We start from the raw sequence: 15,579 nt of genomic DNA, 5'->3' as shown, positions 1-15,579 counted from the left end.
TGTCGCCTGTTGATCTCATGAGTCTCCATTTATGGTGGTTAAATCGGGGAGCAGCCAGGAACAGATAACAAACCCCTTGCAAATATATGGAGAGATGTAATCCGTGTCAGTGGAGGAAAGAAGTTGAATGCTGAGCAAAGAACTAGTAGGAATAGTAAAGCTAAAGTGGAAATGAGAGGACAGTTGCAGTGGAAGTTAGTGGGTGAACGCTGAGAGCGTTTCTTCTCAGTGGGTTTTGTTCTCAGTCTGTCTGCTGTAACCTACTTCTCAGACCTTGGTGTGCTATAGTGACTACTTCACAAACTTTGTATGTACTGTATTTAGAATGCCAAGCTTATTGGGGCCACTGTGCTTTGCCTGGCATCTAGGTGCTTACAGTGGTTAATGCAGAGAAGGAAGAGCATGTCAGAGGCTGGGTGTCCAGTGCTCATCCCATCCAGTCCTAAGAGGCCACAGAGTTTATGCTGTTCCGTCTTCTTCCTGCCCAAGTCACTCACTTGCCTGTTCCCCCTGCTGCAGACAGGGGCAGTTCTGGGAGCACCAAGAGCTATGAAGAGGCACATCAGGATGCCCATCTGTCATGGAGGGGGGGGGATGTTCATTTTCCGGGTGTCTTCTGGGTCTGCCTCCTGCACTTTTGCTTTTTTACTGCACAGTAAAATACAGGGTGCTTCTGGGTGAGTTACTCTTCTGAATGTCCATTTGCTACTCCCTGTGGAGAAAAAAAACATACCAGGAGAGTGCAAATTCTCTTGGAAATAAGCAGAGGCTTTGATAGGCAGAAATTCAATAAGTGCAGGATGGAAAGAGAAGGCAGATTTCTAGAAATCCTTTCAGGGCTGGATGTCTCTTCTTGCGAGCACTGGAATGTAAACTGAGCTCAAACAACCCATAACCAGAACCTCAGTTTACTAATGAACCAAAAATGCCCTAATTCTGATCCCCATCCTCTGTTCCATGGAGTCAGTACCGAGGAATGTGAAAAGTTAATTTTGTTCTCTAAAAATAGTTTTAACTTTCAAAATTAAGTTGCATTCTTTCCAGACATCATTATAAATAGCAAAAAAAACAACCACCAACCCTTCCCCGCCCCCCCGGCATTCAGAGGTTTAGTTTTCTGTTGTCTGTTTTTTCTCCTTCCAAGTCTTGGGACTAAAGAGCAATTGGTGAACCTAAAGTGACGGGGAAGGATGTCAATAGATGTGCATTCTCTTGGGGGCAGTTGAGGTCGTCTTGGCCCTGGCACAAATGACAGCAGCTGCATGCAGGTTATGAGAAAGATGGATATCCCGGGCTGCAAGAGTAAACCTGTTCCAGGCGCAAATCCCATTTCCCCATAGGACATGCAGTATATGGGGTGGGAATGTGTAAATGGCTGGCACAGGCCCTGGAGACAAGAGCAAGTTCCCAGTAGTCTTGGCTGGGGTGGGGGGAGCAAAGGAGGAATCCTATCCTGCCTTCCCCAGTGGAAAGCTACAACACCCGTCTAAGAGGATTTATAGTTCTTAAGATTCCCAGCTGGAAGAATTTTCTGTCCCAGGCTTCCAGTCCTTGGATCAGCCCCCTTTTAGTCAACTGTTAAACTGTCATTTTGCTCAGATGACAGAGCCAAGAGTTGCAATGATTTCAGTGAAGTCAAAGGATCATTTTAGGCTGCTGAGGTAGGAGGGTTCAAGTTTGTTGTTTTTCTATCATCCAGTGAATTCCTTTGGGGTTTTCAGCTTATCTTGATGACTCACAGATTTATAGAAGCTTAGATGTGTGAAACCAGTGTCCTTCAGGGCATAGTCTGGTAGGCTTTACATGCAGGACACACATCTCCAAATCCCCCTTGGTCATATAGCTCTCTGCCAGGCTTCAGAAAATTCATTCCTAGTCAGTGTAATCTACCTTATAGGATGGTGACAAATGGAACGTAATAGGTTTTTATCACTTTCCTAGACCCTTGAAATAAGACAGGGAAGATATACAACAAATATGTGTTTTAACAGTAAAAAATAATAATAATGAATCATCTACTCAAGAGTCCATTGGAATTGTGAATAAAAAGCCTCAGACCCTCACCTGCAACATGGGTATAATATATGGAGCTGCCTTACAGGGCTGCTGTAAATTTGACTGGCACACAAAGTAAGTACTACTTTGAACACTCTAAAATTGCTGGGGTGTATGGGGTGTTAAGGGCGGGACAGTACCTCTGGTGGGGGACACATCATGCTCCTTCTGCGGTAGTTTGTCCGCCATTGGTCCCCACCCTGCATTCAGCTCTCACCTGTGGCTCCTAGAAGCTGTCAGCATACGACAGTAGCCACAATTCCAGGAAATGACTTCAACTGGCCAGCAGAACCAGGTAAGGGTAACCAATGGCTCTCAAACCCTCACTGAGTCAGGAACCTCCCCTGCATGTGAAGACAGGCTCCGGCAGATTCAGTGGATGAGGCCAATAGTGGGTCTAACAGCAAGAAGGCAGTTTATGCACGTGCTGTAGAGGGAAATGAGGCGCAGAAGGGGCTCAACAACATGGGAAGGTAGCTCATCTAGGAGAAGGAAAACTCTGATCCTAGACTTCCGCTGCGTTGCAGCTATACACAACTGTGAGAAAGGCTTTGAGAGTAAACTCCAAGGGAAAATCCATACCTGCTGCCTTGCGGGACATCTTTGGAAGAAGAAAGGGTTAAGGAGTAAACCCTACACAAATCTGGAGTGGAGTCCCTAAAACAGTTGGATGGTGCCTTCCAGCAACTCCTGCAGCCAAGCTGGTGCTGAACATATTGCTCTGCTTTCCTTTGGACCACACCAGTGGGGGTCTTGTCGCCTAGCAGCCCAGGACCTCCATACACGCTGCCCAGGCTTGCTCCCCAGAGAGGAGCAGTCACGAGTTACTGGTCTCTGCAGCTTAGCAGGTGCCGTGATTCTCCAGCATGTTGACTTCACATCCACAGGTTTTTTGTAAAGAATGTGTATGTGTGTATGTATGTGTTTATTTTATCTTCTTCTTTAGGGAACAATACACCCGGATGATCACGGAACAAGAAAACCTTGGAAAGGTAATAATAGGTTATTATTTTTAAAAATATTCCCTTTCAGTTTTAGAAAATGCTACATTTCATGCCTGTCATTAGTTTATTCTGGTCCTTATGCACAGCCGCCAAAAAACCATTCTGTTGCCGCTCGGAGAAATTGGCTTCTCAAAATAAAATAGAGAAACAATTCTGAAGTCGGTTTCCTATAGATAATGTTTAAGCTGCTTGACTATCTTTTACAAACAGCGCATTCCCCAGGAACCCCGGGGATAAGATATTGTAATGCAGGCGACACTTTGCTAGATCAAATTTGAAGTGGTATATACAGAAACTGGCTGAAGATGATACGTTTCCCAGCTGTTGTCCTTGGTGTTTTTATAGAAAGTAACTGAAGTGCTTTTGAGATAGCTGCGTTGACTAAGACCCTTGCTGAGTTCTGTACATTTTTAATCGTCTTCTGTAAAGTTCAGAATTGCACAAATAATTCCTTTTTCTTAACTTCTTTCTTTAACGTTTCCCTTATAAATTCAGTTATGCAAGTGTTATACTTTTAAGGACAGAATTCCTTGTAAAGATTAATTTCATTTTTTCTTTACGTTCTAGAGTTAGTCTGGTGTGGTGGTGAGAGGGTCAGAGTAGGACATGGGAGGCTTTAAAACCCAACTCAGCCCTGAAGCTCACTAGGATGACCAGTCACTGTCTTTCAGCCTAACCTCTTCCTTACAGGGTTGTTGTGGGGATTAAATGGGGGGGGGGAACCATGTGTGCCACCTGGAGCTCCTTGGAGAAAAAGGTGGGGTATAAATGAGGTTCTTCTTGTTGTTGTTATTATTCATTCCAGATTACAAAGCAGACTACAGAGCAGTGACTAATATGTTTGTAGTCCTGAGAACAGTTCATTTTGAATTGCCTTTTAACCCTGTTTTAGATCTTCTTTGCAGAATTGTCATCAAAAATTGTCTTCTATTATTTCAACATACACAAAACACACACACAAAACATACACAAAACACATAATCTATGTGTTTTTTTAGTGCTAAGATTTAGGGGACAGGCTGTAGCTCACAGGCTGAGCACTCTGCATATGCATGCTGAGTTCTGCCCCAACAGTGGCTGCCCCAGTCAATTCAGGACCTTGTAATGCCACGCAGACAAAGTAGCAACAATTGAGTTGTTATTATTATTAATATCCCACCCATCTGGCTGGGTTTCCCCAGCTACTCTGGACAGCGTACAGCATGTATAAAAACATAATAAAGCATCAAACATTAAAAACTTCCCTAAACAGGGCTGCCTTCAAATGTCTTCTAAACGTTGTGTAGTTATTTATTTCCTTGACATCTGAAGGGAGGGTGTTCCACAGGGAGGGCGCCACCACTGAGAAGGCCCTCTGCCTGCTTCCCTGTAACTTCAGTTCTCGCAGTGAGGGAACCACCAGAAGGCCCTTGAAGGAGGACCTCAGTGTCTGGGCTGAACGATGGGGAGATGCTCCTTTGGGTGTACTGGGTCGAGGCCAGGATCTCTTGTTCAGAGAAATAAATGTTCGTGCCCCACTGTGAGATAACTGTTGTAACTCTGAAACATTTCTTGGAATGATTTTGACTGTTCTTTTGAGTAACAGAAACTGCGAGAGAAGCAGAAGAGTGTGCGGGAAAGCCATGGTCCAAATCTGAAGCAAGTGAAAATGTGGCGAGATTTCCAGCTGCTCATGGAGTGCAAGAAGGAATGTTTCCTCAAGCAGCAAAACCAAGCCTCCATTGGCCAGGTTATTCAGGAAGGAGGAGAGGACCGGCTGGTCTTGTGAATCAAGCGGTTTGGTATCCCAGCCATACTGATGTGTAAATTGGTCTAGTTCTACAACTGTTTTTACAAAAGTTAGATTTCTGGTTGCTGTTATTCAGGGGCTCAGCTGCTGTTCAGCTACAACGGCTGCTTCGAAAAGTCCCAGCCTAAATAGAATGGCAATGGTTTCCCAGTTTGACTGGGAGCCTTTTCGGCCGCTCCTTGTATTAAAGAGAGAAAATAACTCTCATTCTAAAGGTACTGCAGATGCAAAGTTGCTCTATCACTTGGAGGCCAGTTTAAGCAGTGGGACGGGCTCCGTGTTCAATTACTGCATTGAAATGGGCTTACGGGCAAAGGTCTAGTCCATGTGTTGAGCTGAAGGCTGGCTGTTTCCACAGAGAAACCAAGATAAATGATACTCCCTCCCCAGGCCCAAAAAAGTTGGAAGTTCTAATTCTGCAGCTTCTACAGCCAAGCAGCAGGATATACTGTGACACAGAGCCAAACTGGCTTGCAAGAAGTCCACTCACCCCACTTAGTTATGCCCAAACCTGGCATATTTCTTCCTCTTGATACTGGGGGAAGGATGCTGATTTATCTTCCAAGGGCAGAGCAGGGCTTAAATTCTCAGCACGTTTCTTAAACATGCATTTTTTGCATCAAAGTATGTGCAGGCCTATAACTTCATCGGGTGTCATCTTTAAATGGCCACTCCCCTTGGAGAGCTGCAGTGGAGTATAGAAGCAACAGGCAAAGCTGGCTTTGGGGAAGCAAAGTGTGGCCAGTTGACACAAGAGCCTCTGATTCCTGCCATTAGACTTCTCCCTTGAGATAAGCAAAGGGTGTGTGAAGAAAATTTACTAGTTGGACTAAAACTAGTAAATTTAGTCCTTGGACTAAAACTGAGGTGCAGGTACTTCCAGAAGTTTCCTTGCTTCCCTTAGCCTTTGACCTATAGTCATTTAGAAACATATGAAAAGGAGTTATTCTAACCTTTTCTAGCTTTGTTAGAACAATGGCATTTTAACATTCCCTGTAGCTTTCTGCTCTCTGCCTATTTTTTCCTGGTTGATATTAATGTATTTCATTAATGTAGCCACAGAGACAATAAAGTCTAACATTCACATTGTTATTCTTCTGCACGCTTGTTCAGTTCCCCATTGTCCATACTTAATAAAGAACAGGAGTTTATTGGTTGTCAGGCTCCACTTCACCTCTCGGAGTTACTCTTTTGAGAAGTCAAAAGGCTTTGCTTTCTGACTCGGGGCCAAATGCTGTCAGCATCTGACCCTTCTGCGTCAGATATGGAACAGGTGATCTTAAAAGAAACCATACACAGAGTCCAAGACCTTGCTGCTCTGTTGTCTTACTCTTTAACAAGAAATGGTGTGACAAAGTTAAGTGCTGATTTGAATCGGGAGCTATAAACCCTTGCCCCCTCCACTAATGAGAAAACATGCATTACTGAATTAAAAACTAGGGAGCCATAGAAAGAACAGGCTCTGAAGAGCGTACATGAGTTATGGACCTGTTTTCAACCACCTGTTTGTTGCATTTATGCTTTACATTTTTAGATAAATTTCCCCCCGCTCTTACACGTGTACACCTAAAAATTGTGAGATGTGGGTTGGTCTCATCTCTGCTAGGTACTGTGGTTGTGCTCCACTTCCTCCACTCCAGCCTTCCCTACACTCAAATGAAAATTTCAGTCTGCAAAATGTGGTTTTGTGTGGGCAAATGTGATAAACTTGTACAGTTCTTAAATGTATAAAATATATGTCAGAAATTATTTGAAAGCTTTCATTTCCATATGATGCAGATGTAATGCAAATATGCTTAATTTGAATAGTTTTTCTGAAAAAGAATTTTATATTTGCAGGACCAAAATGTGATATTAACCCTGAAGACTGAGTGATAGAGTCATTGGCACACTCATGTCTGCAAAATCCTGGTCTTCCTTGTTCATTATTCCTTGTGCTGGTGGAACCTACAGTAAAGTGTCTGAGTTTTCAAAGGAAGGATCAGTCAGCCGATTTCTGAAACTTAGGTCTCTGGGGGAGATGAATTAAGCAGGATCTAATTTAAAGCACAGTTGGAGGAGAGGAAAGGGTTAGCATGCTTCTAAGTGTGAGAAAATGTACTTGGTGGGAGGAGAGAAATGTAAATAGCCAGTGCCCAAGGCAATCTCAGTGGAAATAGCGCTGCAAAGTAGCTCTGATTCTGCCTCTGAGGTATTTTTTGAGGCCTAAATAGCAGCTTGATAGGACTTGGGAGGTTCACTGCCATTTGAAAATCCACCCCGGAGCCCTTAAATTATATTTATTACCCACTAAATCATTTAGCCATCCTACGACACAGCCTGTGGCCACAGCAGTGAGCACTTTTGAAATCTCAGGCCAGTGGTTAGAAATAAGACTGAAATTCCCTTTCTGCCTTCTCATGTCAACAGCAGAGAGATTCAAGGAAGATTTGGGTTGTAATTTGCTTTCTCCCCCCCCCCCCTTTCCATCTGCAGAAAGTAGTCAGATTGTAACACCTGTTGACATTATGCAGATAATGCCAGTTGCTGGAAACCCTCTTGCCCTGTTTGCGGGCTTCCCCTGGGGGCATCCCCTTGGCCACTGGGAGAACAGGAGGCTGGACTAGAGGGGCCACTGGCCGGGTGCAGCAGCCAGGCTCCTAAGTACTTATCCAGGCGCTCACCATTGATGGGGAACTTCAGAGCCTCTGTGCTTTCTTGCAGGGGAGGGGGTCTTTAACTTCAAACCGGACTGAGGCCAGACAGCTGTTCAAGTGGAGTATTCTTCCTTCAGCAGTCGTAATGGAACAGTGTTTTCATACAGAGACATTCTGTCACATAGGCACCTAAAATCCCAGGTGGAGATTTATCAACTCAGTGAGAACTAGACCCAAGCGCCCTTGAGGAATGTAGCTCAGGAGCATCCTTGTAATCTGCTTAATATGCCTAGTGTAACGGCCAACATCACCAAAGAGGATGTGTCCAGTTTAAGAAAATAATACCTTTGTCATGAACTCTCCAGGTAGCCTGGCACGCTCATCATCAGCTTCTTCCCCCTCACCTTCAACATTTCCTGAACAGAGACAACTGTTAACATGCTCTGGTCACATCCATAACGTGCTACAGTTTCCGAGGCAGTATGCCTCTAGATACCAATTGCTGGCAACTACAGGATGGAAGATGGGACGCGGGTGGCGCTGTGGGTTAAACCACAGAGCCTAGGACTTGCTGATCAGAAGGTCAGCGGTTCGAATCCCCACGACAGGGTGATCTCCCGTTGCTCAGTCCCTGCTCCTGCCAACCTAGCAGTTCGAAAGCACGTCAAAGTGCAAGTAGATAAATAGGTACCACTCCGGCGGGAAGGGAAACGGCGTTTCCGTGCGCTGCTCTAGTTCACCAGAAGCGGCTTAGTCATGCTGGCCACATGACCCGGAAGCTGTATGCCGGCTCCCTCAGCCAGTAAATGATGAGCGCCGCAACCCCAGAGTCGGCCCTGACTGGACCTAATGGTCAGGGGTCCCTTTACCTTTACCTTTAGAGGAGGGACGTGTGCTCCTATGATTGGGTCCTGCTTGTGAGCATCTGTTTGGCCTCTGTGGGAGCAGGATGCCGGACTCTTCTGAATGTTTTTAAGCTTCCGTTGCATCTCCTTGTGTAACGCTCACAATTGTTTGTTTTGCAAAAAAGACCTCTGCTCCCCAGGAGGGGGGCAGTCTAAAATTGAAAGTGGGAAAGAAGAGTAGCAAAGTTAAAATGGGTGAGAATGCAGTTCTAGTCAAGCTTGGCTACAGTTGGAGGTAAGGATTTAAGGAGTTGAAGCCAGAGGTCTCTCAGAAAAGGTAGGTTTTGAGGCAGGAGTTGAAGGGAAGAGACAGCAGGAGACTTGATAGGAGATGGAGTCAGTGTCCATGGAACCACCTCTAAACCACACAGCCCCAAAGTGACAGCACATCTCAAAAACATGCATTTGTGATCATCTTTCCTCAACATACTCCACAAACTGAAGTGCACCTATAACTGTTAGAGCATCTGTATGCTTCCAGCAGGTTAGCAGACAAGCTTTGCAAAAGCCCTATTGAAATGAACAAGGGCACTACCTTGACTGAAGCTTATGATTCATTTAAGGTTTAGAGGAGCAAACCAGAGAGTAGAAGTCTCCAATCAATTTCTGGACTTAAAGAACATACAGGAAAAATCTCAGAATGTGTTACTGATGCTTATTGGAATGGTGTCTATGGCACAGTTTCTTTAGCCCTAATGCAAAGAGAAATATATATATATAAAGACAGAGAGAGGAGGTTTTGCAGTAGCAGCACTTTTTGGATTGCACCCCAAAACGCACCATGCTGCTTTCTCAGAGGTCCATTGTCACCGCTGCGTCATTCCTGTTGCCCTCCAGAAGGGCAAACTGATTACGCACTTCAGCAGCATCAGAAATGACTTTCTCAGCTGAAGCAGAAAATTATAATTATCCAAAGAAAAGAAAAACTGGAGGAAGGGATAAAGTGGCTATCTTTAGCTTCTATGCAAGTGGACAGTCAATAATGTGACTTTAATGGTTTTTGTTCAGTGACTATTTTTTCCAACCTGTTAGAGATTTGATAGGCGTTTCATGGGAGGAGAGTGGGAGAATTCTGACAGCTCTTTCAGCTTATCGCTTTTCCTATTAGCATTAATACTCTAACCAGCTAATACATGAGATTACACACGGCTTGGAAAATCACCTGCTTCTCACTGGTGACGTTCCAAAGAACATGTAAGAAACAATTTAGTGTCTGTTAAATATACATTTTGAATATCCTGAACCCCTGGGAGCCTGCTCATATGTGACCACATATCCAGGAATAGCTCACTTCTGCATTAATTTGTTTATACACTGAGGGGGTTAAAAAGAAATTGCAGTGAGCTGTCTGGCAATAAGTGCAGGGACATTTAGATGTAATAATGTATTTAAGTGATTCTGAAGTCCAATTTAAACATGACAGCAGACAAGCCTAGAAAGATTACCCGCTTGGGGTCCCAGGCAACTTGTGGCACATCTAAACCAGGTCTCCATCTGCCAAGTGCAGATAGTTAGCAAGCCAGCACAGCATCTGCCCAGGCCACAAACCCCTGGTGTGTTAGTTCTGCAGGTGAGGCAACTGGGCTTAGACATGATACTTCGCACATGGGACTCTGCAAGGCCACATTATTTAGGGAAGTTTTTAATGTCTGATGTTTTATCATGTTTTTAATATTCTGTTGGGAGCCGCTCAGAGTGGCTGGGGAGGCCCAGCCAGATGGGCGGGGCGTAAGTAATAGATTATTATTATTTATGAATACCCCAGCATGCCCTCACCTTTAAAACAAGTCTATCTCAAGAGGGGATAGTACAAGATCTGTCATGGATGCTTTAGTTGAGATTCCTGCCTGGCAACGGCTATTAGTCATGATAGCTAAATGCAACCTCCATATTCAAGTACTGTCTGCCCACTATTGGAAACAATACTGGGCTACATTGGCTTTTCTGATCAAGCAGGTCTCTCCTATGTTCCATTATATTCTTACTGTGAATCTCAGGTGCTGAGGTCAGTCGGCCGCCTCCTCCCTGCTTTGCATGAGCATTTCCAGAGTCATCTGGCTGGCCATTGTTTGGATGGAATGCTGGACAGGGCGGTTTAAAGTGCCAGACCTTTTTCAGCTGACATAGCAAGGCAGTTCTTCTTCTTTGGCAATCACTCGTAGCCGAGTAAGATTGTCTTCCATAAACACGGTTTTAACAATGAGTCCGTAAGTGACTGTGGAGGCCAATTCTGGATCCACACGTCCTTCCACAGTGGGGACATGGGTTTCTGGGCGGGAGTTGATCACGGTGTGGATTTGCCAAGCATGCCTTCCTCTTAGCACGTTTCTCCCTTGCATCCTGAGTTTGAGTGTCTTCAAAGCCCATGACACCTTTGGTAAAGGCTGTTCTCCAACTGGAGCACTCGCAGGCAAGTGTATCCCAGTTGTCGGTGTTTATACTACATTTTTTTAGATTTGCCTTGAGACAGTCTTTAAACCTCTTTTGTTGACCACCAGCATTACACTTTCCATTTTTAAGTTTGGAATAGAGTAGTTATTATGTACAGTTGTTATGTACCTATGAAATAATAAACCATAAAACCATGTACTTTATGCAAATAATATCTACAGATTGTGCATAAACTACTCACTTCATTGAGCTGATTTGAATTGAAGTGCTTAGTTTTCATGTTGCAGTTTTCAAATCACTTTTTTTCTGTTATAAGATATGCCTTAAATTTAAGTCATTTAGTGACAGGTAATCTAAGACTACAAATGTGCTGAGTGAGAGAATCATTTTACTTGATTAAAACATTTTTGGACATTTCTTGGCAGTTTCAAATAAGCAAAAAATATTTGACTGTTGACTGCCATACAAGGCTGGAAAATAGAGGAATAGAATAGTAACAATATAACATGTCTCTGCAACTTTTGAGCTGGAATTCTAACGGTTTGAACTCGGGTCAAAGGAGGAAATCTATTTTTCATATATTAAAAAGAGAGCAATTGGACTTGATTTGCTTGCAAGAAACACATGTGACTAGGCTTCACAGAAAAATCCTAATTAACAAAAAGTTGGGACAAGAATTTATTTCATCGGACAAAGTAAAAAAAAGAGGAGTTGTAATTTATGCGAAAGAAGGCCTGTCACCAAAATTTGTTTTTAAAGATGAGCAAGGAAGATATTTGGCTATTGAAATTCAATACCATGGACAGAAATATTTGATGGTGGGCGTGTATGCGCCTAATGAAGGAAAATCAGAATTTTTTAAAAGATTGCATGAGGCACTGTTGGACTATATGGAGTATAATGTGATCTTAATGGGAGATATGAATGGAGTAGTTTCAACGAATATGGACAAGGCACAAAGACAGGTAGTCACCAAAGATGGGAGACTACCGAAAACTTTTTTTGAAATGACTGATAACTTAGACTTGATTGACATCTGGAGAACGAAGCATCCCTTAGAAAGAGAGGGAACCTTCTTTTCTGAAGCCAAAAAGACTTGGACTAGAATTGACCAAATTTGGACCACTAGAGAACTGGCACCAAAGATAAAAAAAAGTGGAAATCTGCCCAAAGACTTGCTCCGACCACAATGCTGTAAAGATGGTAATGAACCTACAACCAATTGGATCCTTTAGATGGAGGATGAATGACTCTCTTTTTAGAGATGAGGAACTTGTTAAGAAAGCCCAGAAAGCTCTGAAAGATTATTTTGAAATAAATTTGAATACTACGGTTGAGAAAAGAATCATCTGGGACGCAAGTAAAGCGGTTATGAGAGGTTTTTTGATCCAACAGAATGCACTCAAGAAAAGATCACAACAGGAAAAAAGAGAAAAGGTTTTGGAAAAGATCAAGGAAGGTGAAAAGAGACTGAGATCAAATGCAAAGTCACAAGAAATATTAAGAGAGATAAAGTTGTATCAAGTACAGTATATGCAAATGATAAACCAAGAGATTGAATGGAAAATTAGACAGATGAGACAAAGAACATTTGAATCGGCAAACAAGTGTGGAAAGTTATTGGCATGGCAAATAAAGAAGAGGCAAAAAATGAACACTATTACAAATTTGGAAGTGGAAGGAAGAATGTTACAATATCCTACTGAGATCAGGAGTGCTTTCCAAAAATATTTTAAACAGCTCTACTCTCAACAACCACAGAAGGAAACAGAGATAGAAGAATTTTTGAAAGTGAATGGGCTACCAAAAATATCTCAAGAAAATAAACTTAAACTGAGTAGCAGGATAACAGAACAAGAGGTCGAGAGTGCCATTCAAAATATGCAACTAGGCAAACCTCCGGGACCTGATGGGCTGACTGCAAGATACTACAAATCATTGAAAGACTGGCTAATTCAACCCTTAAAGGAAATATGTAATGAAATACTTCAGGGGAAAAAGGCTCCAGAAACGTGGAAAGAAGCTTTTGTGACTCTTATACCAAAGACAGACTCTGAAAAACATCAACTCAGGAACTACCGGCCTATATCATTGCTTAATGTGGATTACAAAATATTCGCAGATATCCTGGCTAGAAGATTGAAGAAAGTATTAATAGAGGAGATTCATAAAGACCAAGCAGGCTTTCTCCCAGGAAGGCATCTATCAGAGAATGTAAGAAATATAATTGACATTTTGGAACTTTTACAGGAAAATATAAATACAAAAGCGGCGCTGATATTTGTGGACGCGGAGAAAGCCTTTGACAACATCTCTTGGAGTTTTATGAAGAAGAATCTCCATGGCATGGGGGTAGGCCAAGAGTTTGAAAATGGTATAGGAGCAATCTATTCTGAACAAAAAGCTAAATTAATTGTTAATAATGTTTTGACAGAGGAGTTCAGAATAGAAAAAGGAACACGACAAGGTTGCCCTATTTCCCCTTTGCTTTTTATATCGGTCCTGGAGGTGTTGCTGAATATGATCAGAAAGGACCAATTGGTTAAAGGGATACAGGTCGGAGCCAAACAATATAAACTAAGAGCCTTTGCAGATGACCTGGTTTTGACGTTACAGGAGCCAGAATCTAGTGGAAAAAAAGGTTTTAGAACTGATTCAAGAATTTGGTCAATTGGCAGGTTTTAAATTAAATAAAACAAAAACTAAGGTTTTGACAAAAAACCTAACAGAAACTGAAAATGAAAGGTTTCAGAATGAAACAGGTTTGACAGTGGTGAAAAAAGTAAAATATTTGGGAATTACTATGACTGCTAAAAACGGGAACTTATTTAAAGACAACTATGAGAAATGTTGGACGGAGATAAAAAAGGATCTAGATATATGGTCTAACTTGAAACTCTCACTTCTAGGACGTATTGCTGTGATTAAGATGAATGTACTGCCAAGAATGTTATTTTTATTCCAGACATTGCAGATTATTGATAAAACTGACTGTTTCAAGAAGTGGCAAAAAGACATATCCAGATTTGTCTGGCAGGGCAAAAAGCCAAGAATAAAATTTAAAATATTAACAGATGCAAAAGAAAGAGGGGGCTTTGCCCTGCCGGACTTAAAACTTTACTATGAAGCAGCAGCTTTCTGCTGGTTGAAAGAATGGCTACTTCTTGAAAATACAGATATACTGGATTTAGAAGGTTTTAATAATGCATTTGGTTGGCATGCATACTTATGGTACGACAAGGTTAAAGTGCATAGAATGTTTAAAATTCACATTGTCAGAAAAGCATTGTTTAATGTGTGGACTAGATATAAAGATCTTTTGGAAAATAAAACTCCAAGGTGGTTGTCTCCAATGGAAGCCAAAGCTTTAAAGAGACTCAATATGGAGGCCAACTGGCCAAAGTATTGGGAGATCTTAGAACAGGACGGAGATAAATTGAAACTACAGAGTTTTGACAAATTAAAAAGCAAAGTCCGAGATTGGCTTCATTATTACCAAATAATGGAGGCATTCAAAATGGATAGAAAAATTGGCTTCCTGGTAGAAAAATCAAAATTGGAAACAGAATTGTTAGAACCCAAAACAAAAATATTGTCTAGAATGTATAACTTGCTGCTGAAATGGAATACACAGGATGAGGAAGTGAAATCAGTTATGATTAAATGGGCACAAGATGTTGGTCATAACATAATGTTTGCTGACTGGGAAAGGTTGTGGACCACTGGAACAAAGTTTACGGCATGTAATGCCTTAAGAGAGAATATAATGAAAATGATTTACAGATGGTACATGACACCAGTCAAGCTAGCAAAAATGTATCATATGCCTGATAATAAATGCTGGAAATGTAAAGAATCAGAAGGTACTTTCTTTCACCTTTGGTGGACGTGTCCAAGGATTAAGGCCTTCTGGGAGATGATTTATAATGAACTGAAAAAAGTATTTAAATACACATTTAGAAAGAACCCAGAAGCCTTTCTCCTAGGTATGGTAAACCAACAGGTTCAGGTGAAGGACAGGACATTTTTTATGTACGCTACAACAGCAGCAAGAATACTCATCGCACAGTATTGGAAGACGCAAGATTTACCCACGCTGGAAGAATGGCAATTGAAGCTTATCGACTACATGGAACTAGCAGAAATGAGTGGCAGAATCAGAGACCAGGGAGAGGAGACGGTGAAGGAAGATTGGAGGAAGTTTAAAGATTATTTACAGAAGCATTATAAAATAAAGAATGCTTGAGGACATCAGATTGAATTTAAAAGAATATTAGCATAAAAATTTAATGATTAAGAAAGATTAATTTTGAAGACATATGGAAATGTAATTATGTTAAGATAGTAAGATTAAGTTGAACCAAAGATATGCCAGAGGGAAAGAATTTACTGTCAGAATATAAGATCTAGAATACAGAGCGGGAAGGTCTGGGGAAGTCGCAGATCCAAGTTAATGTTGAAAAATACAATGACACAATAATTGTTTTTAACTTTTTTATTCTATTTTTTCTCTCTGATTTTTGTACACTGTACTTTAAATTGTGTGTATGTATTGTTTTTCTTTTCTTTTACCTTTTGTTTTGTACTTGTTTGTTTGTACTCTTTGTTTATTGGTTGTGAAAAATAAAAATATTATCTAAAAAAAAAAAAAATACAAGGCTGGAAAATAAACATTTGGCACCCAAACTGCAGTGTTCAGACAGGCCTAGAGCATGAGCATAACTCGCCCTGCATCGCTGTACTTCATTATGAAGAGCCTTCGGCTACATGAGCTTGCAACTATTATGGTATTTTCTTGC

General features: G+C 41.8%; 1 protein-coding gene and 1 long non-coding RNA gene across 3 annotated transcripts in view; one reads left to right on the top strand and one right to left on the bottom strand.

Moving 5' to 3' along the window:
• Positions 1 to 6,016, top strand: part of IFT81 (intraflagellar transport 81) — a 47,004-nt gene extending 40,988 nt beyond the window's left edge. For both annotated transcript variants that reach the window (XM_083419035.1, XM_083419036.1), the window contains exons 18-19: positions 3,002 to 3,047; positions 4,645 to 6,016. In XM_083419035.1, coding sequence (XP_083275161.1) covers positions 3,002 to 3,047; positions 4,645 to 4,827 — 229 coding nt within the window. In that variant the 3' untranslated portion in view covers positions 4,828 to 6,016. The remainder of the gene's footprint in view (positions 1 to 3,001; positions 3,048 to 4,644) is intronic.
• LOC310667259 lies at positions 8 to 8,234 on the bottom strand. Its single transcript, XR_014506237.1, has 2 exons — positions 7,512 to 8,234; positions 8 to 712 (listed from the first exon to the last, which is right to left on the bottom strand). It is a non-coding gene; the product is annotated as an uncharacterized lncRNA (long non-coding RNA).
• Between the last annotated feature and the right edge of the window lie 7,345 nt (positions 8,235 to 15,579).

This window comes from Podarcis tiliguerta, assembly GCF_965153285.1.
Source record: "Podarcis tiliguerta genome assembly, chromosome: 16".
NCBI classification, from domain to species: domain Eukaryota; kingdom Metazoa; phylum Chordata; class Lepidosauria; order Squamata; family Lacertidae; genus Podarcis; species Podarcis tiliguerta.
The sequence above is the reverse complement of the archived record's forward strand: the minus strand, read 5'-3'. Positions and strand labels throughout refer to the sequence as shown.